Consider the following 18789-nt stretch of genomic DNA (forward strand, 5'->3'; position numbering starts at 1 on the left):
ATCACGATCCAATCTAGCTAATCAAACTAGTTCAAGTCCTAGAGCGTAAATCCATTCCCTGGGTCTCAAACACCCTCCTGCGCTAACTGCGGTCCTTCTGGGATAGGAGAGATGGTTTTTCCACAGCTGATGTGCCACAGCCCCTAATGCAATATAATCTAAGTAATTAAAACAGAGGCTTGAATGGAACGATCTGCATTTCATGCCAACTAGAAACTAGATTCCTTAAGGAAATCCCTTTAAAGGAACTTTTATAATTTTCTGTCACCCAGTGCAAGCTGAGGTAGGGTTTGGGGAGCTTTGTGTTAATTCTGTGTAATTTAGACAGGATGTATTTAGTGAAGCAATTGCTTCCTTCCATGATTACTGAATCATACTGTATTTGTACAGGGTTCTGCAAAATTTCAGCCAAAGCACAGAGACATCTAAGCTGTACAACACCACAATGAGTAGGGATGATGCAGGCAATTCTTTTCTACCCAAAAAAGATGTCCTAAGACTCTAGAGAGTGCTTACCTGTACACAGTATTTTCTCTATGTAGGTCTTCTAAGCCACAAAGAATCTCTGCTGCGTAAAACAAAGCTCTTTCCTCCTCAAAGCCTGGGTTTCCCATGTTGTAGATATGAAACTTCAGGTCACCTCCATTCATTATAGTCAGAACTAAACACAGTGCGTCCTTTGTTTCATAGGCATAGGCTAAATTGACCTAGAAAAGCATTTGTAGCTTAGTTGTGACAGTTCAGTTAGCTGCTAAGAAGAAAGCACTAACTCTTCATTAAAGATTTTCTCTAGAAAAGGAAAAAAATGTATCGACTGAATTTGATATGGGCCTTATCACAATAGCAAACATACATTTCAAAAGTACAGAAAAATCAGATGTTAGGATTTTATAGATGTATTTGTTGAATCCAGCCTATTCATCATCAGAAACCGTCAAGGTTAATGCTCAGATAGCTTCACAGGCTGGACAAACATGCTAGTTCCAGGCATGCTTTTCCACAGAAAAAAAATCTTAATAATCAAGGGAATCTACACCTCCTGCTGCACTGTTTTGCTGAATAGCTGTCAAAACCCCATCACCTCAGTAGGTTCCCAGGAAGGCCCAGATAGCCCAGTCCTGCAGTGATCAAACAGACCATCACTGAGGCATGAAGGTCAGCATCACCCCTGCGAGGCTCTGGTGGGTGCCCCAGGAACAATCAGACAACCCAAAAGCTATCCATTGCTTTTAAATATGTGCCATTGTCTTTGCTTCTGCCAGAGGTAAGTAAACACCTTGCATCTGTTGTATTCACAGTGTTTCCTAAAATAAGTATAAAGAACATGACAGATGCTGAGCTAACAACACTTTTTTTTTTTTTTTTTTTTTTTTTAAAATCTAAGGGAAGTTTTTAAAGAGACACAAGAGCTTGCAGGAGTCAGGAAAGCCCTATGTCAGGCAGACCAGCTCCACGTCACTGGCTCGATGCTCCTACTAGCCAATCTATTTGGGTTGAATCTCCTTCAGTCTCCTCCAAGCGCCTCTCTCCCAGACATTGGGAATTCAGGTAATCACGCTGGATAAAAATAGCTCAGCCTGATGCAGCCCTGATGCAAGTCAAGTCTGTAAAATGTATTATGTTCCCATGGTAGAAACAGGCACCTTGCTCGGTGCATTTCTCACAGACCAGAGACTAAAATGAGACTTGGCAAAGGTGCGTGGAGCAGGACTAAGGTGCAAAGCGAAAGGAGTCAGCTTCTGGCACCTTTCCTGTAGCAGGAGATGGAAGAGAGGTCAGATCCAACAAGAGACAGTGCTCAGCAGGTGAGCAGGGAGCTGAGCATAGGGAGTTCAATACTCACTACAAACTGACTATTGACTTTTTCTAAAATCTGCTTTTCATTTAGTGCCATGGATTCGCCTTTCCGCTTTTTTATTCTCTTCTTCTCTAATCTCTTGCAGGCGTACATCTTCCCTGTCGCTCGGACTTGGCAGGCGCAGACCTGCGAATTAAAGAGAACAAATGCTGGGTAAGTCGAAGCAAACGCTGTGCCTGGGTCGCGCTTCACTCCTCACGATCTGATCTGATTTAGTCCTTTTAAGGTCAGAGACGGCGGCATAGCGAATAAGGCATAGGCGGGGGCAGCTGGGGGACCGACTGCTGTTTCCAAACCTGCTGTGTAATATTGGTTTAATTATTTCACTTTCCTCTGCCTGCTTCCTGTCCCACCTCTTTTTGTCTGTGCAGATTGTAATCTGCTCGATAAAGCCTGTCCGCACCTCCTCTGACTCTGCTGCCTTGGCAAGTGACCTCCAGCCCTTGGTAAAATACAAATAAGGGTGTGACCCTAATTCCTCTGTGAATGCAACTGTCAAATACAAAATAAGTCTCAAAAGTGTTCTTTCGAGATTACAGTGTCATGAGAGGTTAAGTAAAACTGTCACCAACTAATGAAAATCAGCCTCCGTCGCATCAGGCACCTGTAACCTGCAACGCCTAAAAAGTAAGAAACACTCTTAACAGAAACTTTCAGAATTACTCACCTCCCCAAAGCCACCTTTCCCAAGTACTCTGTACTGCCGAAACGTGTTTTTCGTTACTGGTTGCCTGGAAGAAAAGGAAATTAAAAAAAAAAAAGACACACTACATTTAATGCATCCTCTGTGATTTATTTATTTCAGAGCATACTTTTGAAAAGGAAAATAGATAAATATTATATAATCACATTATTTCAAGGTAATCATATTATATAATATAATATATAATTATGTAATTACATTACTTCAATACTATGTATGGCTTGAACTTTTCAATTCCAACATATTAAGCTGTAATAAAATACAACACATTAGTGAGTCATCAGTATAATTTCTGCTAGCATCTTAGGACCAAGGAGGGTTCTGAATCTCCATTATATAGCTTTGGCCTTTGTTAAGCAAAGAGGAGGCCTTAGAGCTTCCAACAAGATATTAATTCTCATGATATATAGGAATTTTTTAACGGTAGTGCTAAGCTAACTCTTTACTGCTTTGCTTGGATTTCAAGCTGAGAAAAAGAGATCCAAAATTCAATCCGCCAGAAAAATATTTCTGGTTTCTTGACCTGAAATAAAACAGGAAACTGATGTGAAACAAGGAAAGAAAGAATCCTGGGAACCAGAGAGGTGGGTTTAGGTCCCGTTTGCAGGAGGGGAGAGCAGGAAGCCGGGCTCCATCCCTGGGGTACCTGCCTCCTGGGAGAGCAGCACGGGCAAGAAGGGAGGAAAAGCATCTCTTCCCTTTTAAGGGCCAAATTAAGGGTTCAATAAGTCTGTCTGTCTGAGGGCAGAGTGCTCCCTAACGATCACTAGACATGATCACTATATGATCTCATAGGATTCCCACAAAATTCTGCTCTACCAAAAGGGCTCCAGCCCTGCATCTAACTTATACCACATTTGTTATCATCAAAGTTTTATACCGTGACAGAAGAAGAACCCTAGAGTCAGAGAGATCCAATTTTGTATCCACCGCTCCATCACCGAAGTTTTACAATTATATTAGCAGTCGATATGAATATTCCTACCAGCTTTGTTTTCCTCTGGCGGGCAGCCAGTCGGCAGAGGGAGCACAATAACGTGGCTGTTCCCATAACAGTGATGATGAGGTTGATGACAATAAGGAATAAATGTTAAAGTGAATTGTTTCATCTATGTTCATTATTGTTTCCAAAAGTGGGGGAAGAAAAATATGCAGAAGGCCAAAACTGGAAAAGATGCTATTTTCAGGCTTCTGTGAAGATACTGAAAATGCTGCTGGGGTTAAAAGCAACAATTAAGAGTGATAACTACATGCTCAGCAATGTCCCTGGACTAAATGGACTGTTTGACTCCTCTGTTGGAGCCAGAAGGAGTTGTTGATCAATCTGTGCTACTAACATCTCCTTGCTAATCCTAAAAACAGTTCTCCCAGCTTCTTAAGCCAGGCACATCCAATAGCTTGTCACGTTTTTGGGAGGAATGGAAAACCCAAATCTTCAAAGCATTTGAGAAAATTCCTTATCTCGAATGTGAAAATAGATAGGAAATAGCCTGGCTAGAGATGAATCATCTGTTGGTTTTTTTAATTGAAATGGAAGAGTAAATGCTGGATCCGGTAAAGATGGCATGTGGAGCACATCTTGGCATGAAATGGCTCTCCCCTCTGCCCACCGCTTCCCTTCCCTCTTGTGCAGCAGCTTTGAGGCTTTCCAGGGAGAGCAACTGGCACAGCTCCTTTGATCTCCGCGCCATCATGCTGACACACACCGCTCTAGGATCTGGCCCTAACTCATCTGCTGTAATTAATTCCATTTGTGGAAACTGGGGTTTCTCTCAACTCAAGGTAACTGTTACCCAGTAGTGTACATCTGCTACAGCCCTCACCGACAAGGAGAAGGCAAAGGCCCCTTTCCTTGCAGATTAATACCCACTAAGGCTGCCTGGCTATTAAATTTGCTCAGAAACGTCCAGCCAACAAATATTGTGTGAGGACCTATATGCCGTAATTTTGTCTCTTTACAGCGATAACCAGTCCAGATAAAAAGTCACCATATTCAGAGTGTAGCTAAACATAAGGACAACTGAAGTTGCTGAATGTACTTTAATCATATCTGATGTGCCCAATGTACCTAATACCATTAAGCAGCTGAACACTTGAGCTTTAGAAGCCAAAACTGGCTCCCTGGTGTTTCGGGGTGGATTTCTGTTTTATCCTTTACTTCCTAGAGAGCAGCATCTGTTTCAGTCTTGCTTGGGCACAGTGTTTGCAAATGCAAAAGCCAGAACCTGGATGTATATCTTACGTTTAGCATTATAGATGCACAAGGGTAGGTTATAAAGAAGTGCAATGTGTCCTTCAAGCTGTGCCATGAATAGCTCATTATGACACGGCCTACAATGAAATTGGCCGCAGACATTTCTCAGATTGCAGAGGAGATTTGGATTCCTTGTTTTAATAGGCTGTAGGTCTTGCCCTATTCACTTGCTGTGCACAAGAATACTGTGGAAAAAAAGGTGCCCAAGCTGCTTGCTGGAGCATGTCACCTTCAGGAGTGCGGTGTCCTTAGGAGGGAAGGGAGCGGCTGGGGGGTATTTATAGGTATAAGCACACTCATGGAGGACAAAGGAGCACTATCCATATCCCAGACATCAATCGTGCTCATTGGATGGTCACAGCTAGGGAGTCAGCTCATGGTCAAATTGAGTCTAATGCCAACATAACCATGACTTTTCTATATGGCATCTTCCTGTGGCTAAAGCCATTACCTCTTCGTGAACCTTCTTCCAACGAACACTTACAAATACTAAAATTAGGAAAGCCTTCCTGGACCTGTCTGGGAGAGCTTCCTTGGAGCACAGCTCAGGGAAATGGGGTGTGAGTCTTGATGGACCTTCTGGAAGGAGAACAGTGAAAAGAGGGAGAGAATCGCTGCACAGAGAGGGCCACAAATGGCAAACATTAGGATAAGGCACAGTAACGCTGAAAAGAGGCCAAACTGTCTTTTTCTTGAAGATAAAGGGAGCAAACATGTACTGTCATCTCAGCTGTCAGATTTTGAATGTATTCTAAAGGTTTTGCATGGAAAATGAAAATAAATATTTTGTATTAATTTTTAATTAAAAAAAAAAGAAAAAAAAAGAAGTGACACTTACCTTTCCAACCACTTCCACTGGAGAAACCTGTCGAAGTACATGCTGTTAAGATATTCTTGGAATGGTTCTCCACTGAGATGGTCAAGGACAGATCTATCTCAGATGAAAAGGATATATAAGCATTTTATAATCCTGAACTTGGAGCAAAAGAGAAACAAAACAAGAGGAGAAAATCCAGACTTCTGTGGTAGGATCATTTTACTTCTACTTTATTTTGTACTTTATTTTACTCACGGTTTCCATCTTGGAACAAAGTGATATGTTTACTGTATTTCATAACAGGAGGCCTTATACAAGCTGAATAGTAATACGTACTGGTTATGCTTGCTGAAAATTAACAGAGCATCTCCCACTGGCTTCAATGGACTTTTACAAAGGCTGTTAGTCACTAGACAACAAATATCTTTGCTTCTGTTAGTAAATTAAGACTGACTTAACACAACACCCTCAGGAACTGAGCTCCTAAACTTTGGGGGATGTTTACATCTGGATTGCAAATTTCTGGCTGAAGCCCATTTCTGTCAAAGAGGGGCCATCAGAGGTGTTCTTTCGAGGAAAAAAAATTCAATTTCAATTCCTGCTATACAGAAGAAGTAATAACTGTCAAAAAAAAAAAAAAGTCAAAGGGATTTTCCTAACAGCTTTGTGCTTTGCAGAGTAAAACACAGGAAAGAAAGTCTGAATAGGGATGTGGATTCGTTTATGGATCAAGAAAACAATTTGGGGGCTCACACAGTGGATGCAAATTCTTTTGCGTAATAAAAGGAATAAAGGAGTAAAAAGGCCAATCTGCAAATATGAGAAATAAATATGTTGCTTGTGACAGACAACAGGCAGCCAGAGACCAACAGACATCCCATAAGGAAAGCCCAGGGTTCAGAACTAAGAAAAGATGAGTTGAGCCGAGATGAAGGTGGTCGCGTTTAACAGGGGGTTGTTGACCTGCTGGTTTTGGTTCTTGCCTTGCTTACTGGGGCTTCTGTATCCACCTCTGCTAGCAGCATTGGCAGGGACAAAACTTGGTTTTGGGTGGAAAATGCGCACAAGAAATTAATATATCTGTCTTGGTATAAAGGTATGTAGACACATTTCTAGATTTTGCTGGAGGACAAAATCCTCTCTGAAGGACTACACTGTTTTGAGAATGGATAATCTATATCTTATCCTGGTGTGGGTCACCATGACTAATGTGTCTCCTCAGTTTAGTTCCTCTCTGTTCATGAACCACTATTCATAAGTCTTTGGAATTTCTCAGCTGTTTGAATATTTTTTTGGTAATAATTCTTGCACCATCAATTTGGAAGAGGCAGGCACTTGCACATATTCAGTATTCAGAAGTCAATTGTTGTTGTCTTCATTAGCTTTGATTGGACACAGATCATGCAATTTCCCCTAAGTGGATTCAAACTTACAAAATAAAATAAAAAAGTAAGCCTTAACGAGCTTTAACAAATGTCCAAATTCAAACCCAGAATTATAGGGGAAGTTGGAGGGGGGCAGGAGCAAACAATCAGAATATTAAAGGTCAAAGCAGAAGTTTAGAGTTATACATGCATTTCTCCCACAGACTGATCTTATCTATGAAGACATGTCTGAAAGTCATCCCCGTTCCTGCTTCTGCAGGATAGCAAGCTTCATATTTGTATGTATGCCTCCCTTTTTTGGTCTGACGGTGAACTCTTCCAAAATTAACATTATTCAGTACATTTAGTAAATACCAACAGCAAGTTTTTAAAACTTCCTTTTGACCCCATTTCAGTCCATGTGAAATGATCAGTATAGTTGTTAGCAAGGTCTCAAATCTGGCTCATTTATCTGTTTCAGTTGAGACGAAGGAATGGCTGTCGGTGAATATGAGCCTGAATTAAGTGATGTCCAACGCTAGCCTATTCCATCCAGTTAATTAAAAGCTGCACGTATTTTAAAGAACAATAGCGGCCTTTCAGCAGTTGTTTGCTTTTTAGTTCCCCTCTTTGGCAACAACAAAGTGCATTTTAGAGGGAACTGTCAGCTTTCAAACCGATTTGAGAACTGGAAACAGGGATCAGGGGGGTTTGTGTCGAGCACAGCTCCGCCTTTGTCATTGGGACTGGCACACACAACTGGTGCGAGTTATACGAGCATCCCTACATGACACCAGGCCAATGCGAGGAAACTGGTTGTGTTAGAAGGCCAGAAATAACCCACATCTCCTACCAACGCAAAGAATAACTGAAAACAGAAAAGGTCAATGACATGAGTCAAAACAATGAATGACAGCGGAGCGAATTTTACAAATCTCCATTACATCATCCAGGGAAAACAAACCGTGCTCAGCCAGAAACCGCATGGGCCAGCTTGCGATGATCCCTCCTTTTCATATTTTATTGGTTTATGATCTACTGGCATGAATGCACTTGGGTCAGTGTTTGCAAATGCAGGTTGCATACCTGGAGCTTTAGCGCATAATAGTACAAATCACCTCGGCGCTACAAAAACTGATAAGCCTTTTCCCAGACAAAGGATGAAATAAGGCACGTTCATTTGAACATCACAGACAGACAAAAAGCATTAAAAAAGCCCCATTCTCCTGGTGAAGATTTTCTGGAAAAGCCATGTGGAGCAAGTTTGCACATTCCTCTGTCTAAATGGACTGTACAGCCACTTAATTTTTATTCACTTTGAAACAGAGATGTTTTCTTTGGATACATTATCATTGTAGCTCTTTTCACACAGCATGAAATCCATGGCTGGTTTACTTGGCTAGAACACTCTGTCAAATACCTGAAACACTAAGTGCCTGTGTGTAGTGTATATAATGGCATGGAAATATTTGTTATATTTTGTTCAGATGAAATGACTTCACCGCTTGTCGGCTGTGCCTCTAGGATTATGAACATAAGCCGAAGATACCTGCTTCAGGTTCACATTGCAGTGTCTCTTTACCTAACACATTCCCTTACAAGCTGCTGACTGCAGCCCTGCAATCTTTGGGTATCGAGTTATACTTACTTTGTACAGTTAGAGAATAGCTCTTTGCAGGGGCTGTTTTTGAGTTTCTCCTCTGTCTGTTGGATAAGATCTTGACTGACTTCGGGAACACAGGCTGGAGACTGGGGAGAGAAGAGAGGGCACGTTATTTCTGTGATGAGGTGCAGATTCTCCTCTCTTAACGTGTAAAAGACACATTCATTATTTATGCCCTGAGCTCCTTCCATTCAGTTCCAGCGGTTGTGTAAAAGCTAAGGAGCTTTACGTCAAACAGCAGTAAAATAGGATACCGTGGTAACTCGCTCCACATTCCACTCTATCCTCACATTGCTTTTTTGCCTTCTTCTGTACCTTCACCTCCTTGCCCAGCCTCATGAATATGCAGGACACACTCCTTGCCAATTCTTTGAACTGCTCCCTTGCATCCCATGAAAAATGTGCTGGCCTGAACTGTGTACAGGCCATTATCTTAAACAAAAGAGAATTTGCCCAGTGTTTTCACTTCATTGATGATTCATTGTGCTGTCTGAAAAATCCATCTTCTTTTTTTTTTTTTTCCCAGCAAAGGAAAACAAGAGCAGAGCATTGGTATTTATTGATTTACATATAAATAATATAAAAAAGATGCTCGCAAAAGCGTCTGGACACCTTAATTCATCATTAGCAGGACAAAAATAATCCAGCAGTTTTAAAATAATCACTTCAAAAAGGAACTCTGCCAACCGAGCACATAAACCCTTTTCATCCTCTCCTCCCTTTAGAGAGAATGTACATTCAGCCCCTTCAAAAAGCCCTGACCAAAGAGAGGTCTTTTGCAGTATGCCCCGATGGTTAACCAGCTTGGGGCCTTTGGGACTAATTATCTATAAAGACAGTTTTTAGGTAGTCCAAATTCTTACTCATTGACGGTATACTGTAATTATATAAAAAAGTGCATATGCATGTGTGTGCGTGTTGTGCACACTTATTTATAGACATTTCTCCCATTCACTTGAAAGCCCCTTTATATAACCAATCGGATTTGGGTCTTTTCAATAAATCCAGCCATAGATGACAAAATCCTCTTTCCTTGTAGCAGCCTTAACAGCGGGTAAGATTCCCCATCCATGGCCACGACCACCAGATGTGCTGAGTGGGTGGGTCACAGAGCATCATCACTCATTCCTGGCCAGATGTGCTCATTAACTCACCCTTAGTTGAGGCTATCTTGGCAAGCGCTGAAATGCATTGCAGGCAGAGTTCAAAAACACTGGGAATGAGGACAGGGGAAGGGGCAGAGAGGGAGCCAGAGAAAATCTCCAGCATGGTGAAAGCTGAATTAAGTCTTTTATCTTTTCCTTCCCACTGCTGAAATGTGAATATGAGCCTGGTTGTGACATGAAAAAGTAAGTTTGTTCCACTTCAATGTTTTTAAATAGGAACATGGTTTACAGAACTGTTTGTGCACGCTGTGTAATGCAGTCTCACTATTCAACCTTGACAGATGACCTGCAGAACACGCTGGATATCTTTGACCTCACTGAAATATTTCCTCATTTCCTCCACATATTCCTCCATTTCCTCAGCAAAAGATATCTAGGAAACACCCACTTTTAATCGCAGACAGATTATATTGCTAATAATTAAGAAGTCTCACAGTTTCTTGAGAGGTAGATGAGCCCTCACGTAATCATTTAAAAGATGAAAAGACTGACAAAAAGCCAGATTTTTTTTCCTCAGATTGGCCACTGAGGTTGATAGGAACTGAAAACTGTAGACCAAATCTCAGTAAATCAGACAACTTAGACAAATTCCTAACTGTAGGTGCCCATGACTAGATCTAAGTCCCAGTTGTAGCTCAAGAGAGTAAGTAGAGGCAAGAGTGAGGCAAGTGAAAGAACTAGGAATAAACCTCAAAAGTCCTGTTTTCCTGTCCTAGAGCTGCTGCATTGAAACTACTGCTAAAAAAAAGGAAGGAACGAAAAGAAAATGAATATTTAAGGAATATTCAGATAGTAACCAAAGCCTCATGATTAGCAGTATGATTTGGGCTAGGAACCATATGAATGAATGCCTGTACTTTATACTTTGCACACTCAATAGGATGTGCTACACGAGCTCATCGGCAGCCCAAAGCTTGTACGTGGCTGCATGAGCCCACTGCTCTGAGAGCTGGTTATCTTAAACCTCTCTCTGATTTACAGGGTACAGAAACACCACTGAAAGGCTCTGTAGTCTTTGTACTGCTGGGTATCAGAAGAGTCTTTTCTGATGTGAATGGGGCTGCACTTCAGTAAAATTGATACTAGGGCCTCTAATTGATGTTACTACTAATTAAATCTAGGATTTATTCAAGATTTATAGGCCAAAATTTGGATCCAAAAGCTAAGTGCTAAACCCCATAATTAGGCATTTAGACCAAGTGACCTGATTCTTGCTCATGACAGGCAACTTCATTTCCCAATAAGAGGTAAGCTGCCTTGAGGTTAGTGGTGAAGATCATGCATATGGTGCATTATTATAGTAATAATTCCATGAAATTTTGTCTGAGATCAAAGTACATTAAAAATAAATTATAAGCATCAGCTAAGTCTTTCTCATAAAAAAGAAACAAAATTCTTGTAGGGAAAGTGGAGAAAAATGAGCAAAGTAAACTGTAAGACAATGTGGGAAGTATTTAAAAATGGCAGGAACTGTGATTCCTCTCTCCAAGTTTGTGGGAGATACAGTCATCACTTGGTTTTTCAAAACCACTCATTGCTGACCTTTGAATCCTTGCTTCCTCTGAACAAATCGAGAGCAAGCTAACAATATCAAAGTAGGTAAAGACATAAATACACTGACATTCTGTACATGGACTAAAGCTTTACAGTGTAGTGCAAACACTCCACTAGACCACTTCATTTTCTGTAACAAACCCCACTTTTTCACAGGCTGATCATTTCCAGAGATTTTGTAGGACCAGCAAAACATTTAGCAGCCCTTGATAGTGTTCAGGACAGAACAGCTGCACCACGTGGATGGGAGGAGCATACCCAACCCTCCCAAGATCTGCATACAGTTCTAGGGAGTCTTTGTATGATCCTTCCTGAGATTTTCCTTGAGACTTCATAGTTCCCGTTGCTCCCATTAACTAACCACAACTGACATTTGCCCTGTTTGAGTAGTGTGCATACCTACAGCCTTCAATGTTCAAACAAAGCCAGAAACAACTATGAACCAAAACCCAACCCACCAACCTGCTTTTGCTCCCCTGGAGAACAATTAGGCAACACAGGTTATGAGTGCAAGAAAGCATTTGCATCCCAGGAGCGAAAGCTTCCAAGGGTAACACTTTGGCCACTTATGGAAGAAAAAGTTGCTTCTTCCCTGGAGAGGCGCAAAAGATTTCTGCAGCCCCGACGAAATGGTTATTAACGCTGTTCTCCCACTGCATTATGGGTAACGGCTGTAAAAGTAAATTCGACTTTTACAGGGGAACAGAGACACCTCTTTGAACATATTAAATGTCCTGTGGCAGCTAGGAGAGCCATACACCGTGATTAAGACCATTACATCTGAGCATGTGACAAAGAATATTCTGCTAACTCTCCAGAAACACCTGCAGAAACCTGTTACGTTTTCCTGTATTCAAAACAAAACGCTGGGTAGTTTTAACAAGTACGGTCCTGTATTTTCCCTAATGGCTATTCTGTTTCCTGAAGGCAAAGAAAGTGATTCTTGATCTCACTTATGTTAATGTAAATCAGAAATGATCAAGTCATCAGAGAAACATTAGGGTAAAGCTGAGGGAAATGAAACCAGATTCATGGCCCAAGACTCTGGCAGTGCAAAAAGTGCCTAAACTGATCCAACAACAAAAATTTCTCTCAACACGTTATCCTTTTTGACCAGACAGTTTAATAAAAGTCCAAAAATCCAAACTACTTTCACCAGGTTTTAATCAAAATCTCCTATCTCATGTATCTTCTCATTTATGGCCAGAAACTGAAAACCTTCATATAAATATTTTGCTGGCAAAGCAATATCTCAGTTTTATGATGCCCTCTTGTTTAATTTTTAAGAAAAGAGCACAACTAGGAATTGGATTAGTGATTATCTGAGAATAAATTCAGAATATATCTGAGAGGATATTCAGTTACTTCTGAGTGTGATTAACACACTCTGAGAAAAAAGTGTCAGCTTCTAAATGTTGGGGGTTTTTTTTTCTAGTTTAAAAGACAAAAGAAGATCCTCCCAGCTGCTCTTCCATTTCAGTAAACAGCATGAAAACAGCTGAGATATCTCACACTTGTTCAAGATTAGTTGTGTTCATGTCCACAAAAATTTGGAGATTGCCGTTCCTTCCAAATTAAGCCTCTGGGCTTAATTTCCATATTTTCCATATTTTGCTGAGAGGTTGATTGCGGCTTCTCCCCCTTCTTCTCCTGCTCCCTAGGATTCAACCACTGTTAAACAGCACGGTGGCTAGGTCTGAAGCTGGATGCAATATCACCCACAAATACCAGGTTGTCGGTGGGAGCTGAGAGCATCGCAAGCCGGATGCAATCTGGTCTTTCCTGCGCTGCCACAGTTGTCCCTGGCAGCCAGAATGCCAGGAGACCCCTGCCAGGCAGCTGTGTCTGTGCTACATCTCGTTCTGCCCATGTCCCAGCACTCCACACCTCACTGAAGTACTGAAAAGAAGCGAAATCTTGATGCAGATCGGATGAAAGCTTCCAGGCTGTGTAACTCCCCATTATCTGTTGTTTTGAATGTCGTGTTGCATCACTATAATTTAAAATGTAAACTCTCCTTTTTTGACAGCTCCAAGTTTTGCTACAGGCTGCTTCGCTCAGCCCTTCAAGACACAGAATTTGTTGACCTTCACTGAACAGGACAGCAAACAAACAAGCCTTCTCGAAAAATCATCTCTGTACATTTGCCGTGGTACTTACAACATTTCTCTGATGGTGTTTCCCTGTGATTTTGTGGAGGACACCTAACCTTTTGTCTATCTATCAGCTAATCAAATTCTTTATAAAACAAGCTGAAATGCTGGCAGTACCAAGCGAGGCATTCAGAAGACCTTCTCTGATAATTTTACTTTTTTCATTAAAGCATGTTATTTGTTCTAATTTTCTTTAAGACAGAACTTCCAAATGTTTAAAATGTATGACTTCGGTTCAAGATGTAGTGCGCTATAGGTGCTGCCTCCAAGTCTGTGGAAGTGAAAGCAGGCCGCCAGCTAGCAGAGATTTGCAACTTCAATGAGCAAAAGCATTTTTCTGACAACCCAGCAGTTGGGGTTAGCCTTTCTGAAACTGGGGTGGGGTGAGAAGCACCTGTGCCAGTGTAACCGACTCCGATTATTTCCGATAGCTGAACGGAGCCCAGAGCAGATACACACACAACACAAACCTGCATGTGCAGAGTTGGCTTATTGTGTGCAACGCTGCTGTTTCTGTGGGAAAAGTGCCCAAATGATAAAGGGAACTGAGAGGGATGTGCTCAGACTCCAGCTAGAGACACGCATCCAGTTGGGATCACCACCATTTGAGAAAGCTGTAGAGAGCTGACAAGAGCAGCAAGTGTCTGGAGGGCTGAGAAACATGCTTGGGAAAAAAACGCCAAAGGGAAGCATTGAGGAACTAGATTTGTTTAGTCTGGAAAAGTAAGAGTGAAACATGATAAAGGTCTTTTAATATAGAAATGTTTTTAATAAAGAGGGCAGGGATCAATTATTCTGCATGTTCTGCTCTACACTGGGGGAATGATGTGAAGGAATCCACTTAATTGGATACGAAGGCTTTTTTTTCTAATTTTCCACACAGGGAAGCACAAGAACAGGCATATGAATATTGTGGAGTCTGTTCTCAGAGGTCTGAAAGACCTCCAAGGGCAGACAGACATCTGTTGATGATCTAAGTGTATTTGATCTCTGTTCAGTGCAAGAGGCTCTTGAACCCTCTCCCAGTCCTTTGTACCAATGATTTTGCAAAACACTGGACTCTGTAAAACACAGGCACATGGCATGGCCCCGAGAACAGATGAGGAAGGGAGTGTGTATGCTGAGTGCTCACCACAGGAAACCTGGAGCTCTGAGCAAAGGAGTATGTATCTTCTTTGCGAATGAACAGTCCTGTTTCAAAGACACTTGTCTCAATCATCATCGTCTCCTACTAAAAGAAAAATAGCTTGCAGAACCCTGAAATTCAGATCAGGAAAAGGGATAGCATTGACTTTGGTCAGACCGACTTTGCAAGAAACAGAGCAGATCCGGAGGTAATTCTTTATCCTTACACAGTGCCTTTCAGCTAAGAACCTCAAAATACTAAAGCTTCATTGCATGATTAAGTCTTCATGAGCTAGGTGGCAATCTCACAATATTTTACAGAACAGTGAACAGGGAGGTTAAGAGTTGTGTTTTGCAGAAGAGGTGATCATCATCTGTGACTAAAATCAAAGAAGTCTCACTGAGATAAATGAAAGCTAGAGATGCTCAGATTCCACAAATCAGTCCATTTGTAGCTTGCAATTAGTGAATAAGGAACAGAAACCTAGAAATACAGACTTTCATTTTATACCAACTCTTGCCAGTGGATGTGAGTCATCATCGTATCTTAAAGCACGACTGTTCATCCCTACAAAAATTATATGAACCAGAGAGATATCACACTCTTTAAATTGAATAGACTTCATGCAAACTTTTGTCATAAACACAACTGCTTTCCTGGGAAGTTTCAGACATGCAGCCATGATATTGAAACATGATGAGTTATTTTAAATTCACTTGCATAAAACAAATAATGTGCAGCATATGTTATGTCTCAGGTTATGAAAACATTCCACAACAAACTAGCTTAAAACAATTAAAAATGTTTCAGTCAATGGACAAAAGTTCAAGCCATAACTTTTCTTGAGCTGTCTCTGGTTCCAAGCACTTCTGTCTTAATGTTATGTGTATTTTCAGATGTTGACAGCAATTTTCCACATATAATCTGTTTGTAAATCTCCACACAGATTTGCTTCTAGTAGAAACCTCAAAACTATGGAAGAAACAGGCTAAAATCAACTTTGGTGTGAGATGGTGCATGAATGGGATGAGAAGAGTTCATGCACAGAAACCTGGAAATAGTCTTTTTCCAGTTGTTATGTTGCTGCATTTGATTTGCTCTCACACGGTCGTGACCCAAGACCAGCGACGGAGAGCAATGGTTTGTGTCAGGGATGGGAAGTCTGCCACATGCAATGCCATTCCTGCCGTTGCTTTTGCACAGTCACATCCTTCTCCAGATGTTTGAGGAAGGCTCAGCTAGCAGGAGGAGTAGTTACCAGGACAGGTAGCAATGGTATGACTAGCAGTGATGACTGTCCTCAGTCCTTTGAGGCAAACACTCATAAGGAGTCATGAGGACAGTAATCAGAGCAGGTACTAGGAAAAGAAAGAATAGGTAGATACATGCAAGTCATGCTGGTAGGCACAAAATCAGGGAAAGCCAAGTTTATGTGCTCAGGTAATGCATGTTTTCAAGGGGGAAAGGTAACGAAAGGCAAAACAGAGACCATGAAATTGTGCCTCTTTGGGCCTCCGAGGCTGATCTGCTACTTGTGGCTAAAGATCCACCCCAAGAACTGGCCTGCGGTATCTCCACTGGGGTCTGCACTGCTTTCCTCAGAGCAGGGCCCAGCCCGGGCTCTGCTTGGCTCACCGCAGGGAGATGTCCGCAGCCACTTTGGGTGACTCTGATGTCCCCCCACCTCCCCGCTTTGGGCAGAGGCAGGCCGATGCCAGCTGAGATGCAGTCTGAGCTACAGCCTGGGAAGTATTGACCATGCAGCTGGTGACCAACGGAGGGGAAGTGTGAAGGCACTGATGGTGAGAATCATAAAATCATTTAGGTTGGAAAAGACCTTTAAGATCATTGAGTCCAACCAAAAAAACACAGAGGAAAGCAATGGAGGAGGAGATAGAGTGTCTTGGTGGTACCTGGATTTTGGGAAGTCCAGGTTAGGCATGTGTTTCAACCTGGTGAGGGAAAGGTTCCCAGCACTGTCACAGTACACGCAGTCTCCTGACGCTTTTTGGTGTTATGCACAAAAATGTTGGAACATTCTTTTTTCTTGCCCCGTGTCTGATCTTGTCTGTTCGGTTTTAGCTGTATATGTAGTAAACAGCCAATTCTACATCAGGAACAGCTGCAGCATTTTAAGTAATCAACTTCTGCATTTTCTTTTTATTTTTTTTCCTACCACAAAGTCATCTGGGTCTGTATGATGCAAACCAGTAAAGCACAAGGCTTCATAATTCCAGAATATTTGCTTTGAGATGACAGATGTAGGAATTGGCAGTGAGGTGGATGGGGAGCATGGAGAGCAGCTGTGTTATTAGTAGCAATTTATCTATTACGACAGCGTGTAGACATTATACCTGAGAAGGGGGGCCTGTAATGCCAGGCACTACATGCACATGTCATGAGAGCTAAAGCTTCCAAAGAAAACCAACCACCCTAGCCCTGGGAGTGGGAACGGACGTCAAAGACATGAAATACCTCACCCAGGATTATAGAGTGGGTCAATGACAGAGAAAAAAATTGAACCCAATCCTGTTCTCTGATCAAATGGTATTTCCAGTACTGAGGGCAGGATCACTTGCTGTTAGCTAAATGAAGCAAATCAACAGGGCCTATCAACTGTGGGGTTTGTTTTGTAGCTGCAAGCTGATCTGGAGTCGTGATGAATCTGTTTTCCCTCATATTCTACTAAACTATCAAAACACGTGTTGACACACAGAAAAATACAATGACTGAAGACAATAGAACCCTCAGTAAACAGCTGAACGTGTTCTTCTGCCTGGAGGGGTTGTACTGATCCATCAACACTAACCACCTCAGTTCATGAACTCATTTTCTGCAGTAGATGTGATGTACCTTCAGGCTGACTTGCTTGCTCCAGACGTGCTGGGCTGCCTCTTGAGCCTCAGCAAGCCCACTGGTAGGAAAAGGATAAGCTTCTTCTCTGGGTTTCCAGCATCCTTCCTCTTTGGTGCTGGGGTACAGGTTGTGGTCTTGAACTATGCCCTTCCTTGGAGAAACTCAGCGACCACTGAGGTTTCGTTTCTGACAAGTGCATAGAAAGTATATGAAGCATTTTTCATGGCTCTCCTCTTAATCAGCAACAGGATCTGCTATCTACCCATACCTTGTTTTTCCTGTTCTCAGTAGACCTTTTTGTACCTGCTATCACTGAAAGCGAAATTCTCCTTTCTAGAAACTACATTTCTGTTCCTGATGGTGTCAAACAAGCAACTGCCACGCAAATCTTGTGAGTCAAAACATTTTCTACATAAAGGTCTTCAATCCAAAGTGTGGTTTCCTTGGAATGTTAAATTATTTGATTCAGAGAAATTTGGGGGGGTGTAACCACATGAGTTTCGGAGCAACAAAGGAAGAGAAAAGATTGCCTAGATCAAGGGGACAAATTTCTTCCTGGCTCCAATAGGTGACCAGAGGAAATCTTAAATGCTCAAAGCCCCATAGAAAGTAATTTTGAAATAACAAAATGTCCCATGAGACAAAATTTAGTTGTTTAATCAGCTTCTTTTGCAAGTCCAGTGAATCAGCTGCAGACTTTATACTCTGCAATTAAATAGATACACTCACCGCAATCCCAACCAGCTATGGGGTTTTTGGTACAGCTTAAATTAAGAACCTAAACTGGTCACCACGGAAGCTATGCTTTTGACTTCAATTAGGAGGAAACTAGGCCTCACAAGAAGTCCTTGGCAAGATATTTTTCAGTATCTTTAAACCCTAGTCCTTCCCCACCCATACTGTTTTAATAATTCTTTGGAAACCTGCTTAAAGAGACTTTACCAAAGAAACAATTTTTTCCTCATTTCTGTAGACACGTAGATTTATTGGTGTAGGGGTGCTCATAAACTAGCCAGCTGAAGTTGTTTTATATAAACTTGCTTTAAAGTGGGGGAAGGGAAAGTATGTTTTACTTGCCTTTTTTCCACTTTAAAAGCATTTTGCACACATATTAAAGGACGAAAACACAGATGAAATAACCAGTACCAGTAGCTGTCAGCAAGATGAGGAGGGTAGCTTATGACACAGAATAGAAAAGAAGACTAATTAATACTAACCAGGATTTTCTGGCTACTCGAAAGTGAGGGTACTCACACAATCCTTGGAAGCGTCATT

General features: G+C 41.6%; 2 protein-coding genes across 7 annotated transcripts in view; both read right to left on the bottom strand.

Annotated features, from left to right (window-relative positions):
- Positions 1-18789, bottom strand: part of BAG3 (BAG cochaperone 3) — a 260283-nt gene that overhangs the window by 137012 nt on the left and 104482 nt on the right. The window lies entirely within an intron of this gene.
- The window catches only part of GRK5 (G protein-coupled receptor kinase 5), a 170384-nt gene that overhangs the window by 26967 nt on the left and 124628 nt on the right, over positions 1-18789 (bottom strand). For 5 of the 6 annotated variants that reach the window (XM_075757768.1, XM_075757769.1, XM_075757767.1 and 2 more), the window contains 5 exons: positions 8645-8745; positions 5654-5746; positions 2526-2589; positions 1844-1984; positions 517-707 (listed from right to left, as the gene is read on the bottom strand). In XM_075757768.1, coding sequence (XP_075613883.1) covers positions 517-707; positions 1844-1984; positions 2526-2589; positions 5654-5746; positions 8645-8745 — 590 coding nt within the window. Of the gene's footprint in view, positions 1-516; positions 708-1843; positions 1985-2525; positions 2590-5653; positions 5751-8644; positions 8746-18789 lie in introns of those variants that run through there. The other variant, XM_075757772.1, reaches the window with a different exon arrangement.

Source organism: Balearica regulorum, chromosome 7 (genome assembly GCF_011004875.1).
Source record: "Balearica regulorum gibbericeps isolate bBalReg1 chromosome 7, bBalReg1.pri, whole genome shotgun sequence".
Classification (NCBI taxonomy): domain Eukaryota; kingdom Metazoa; phylum Chordata; class Aves; order Gruiformes; family Gruidae; genus Balearica; species Balearica regulorum.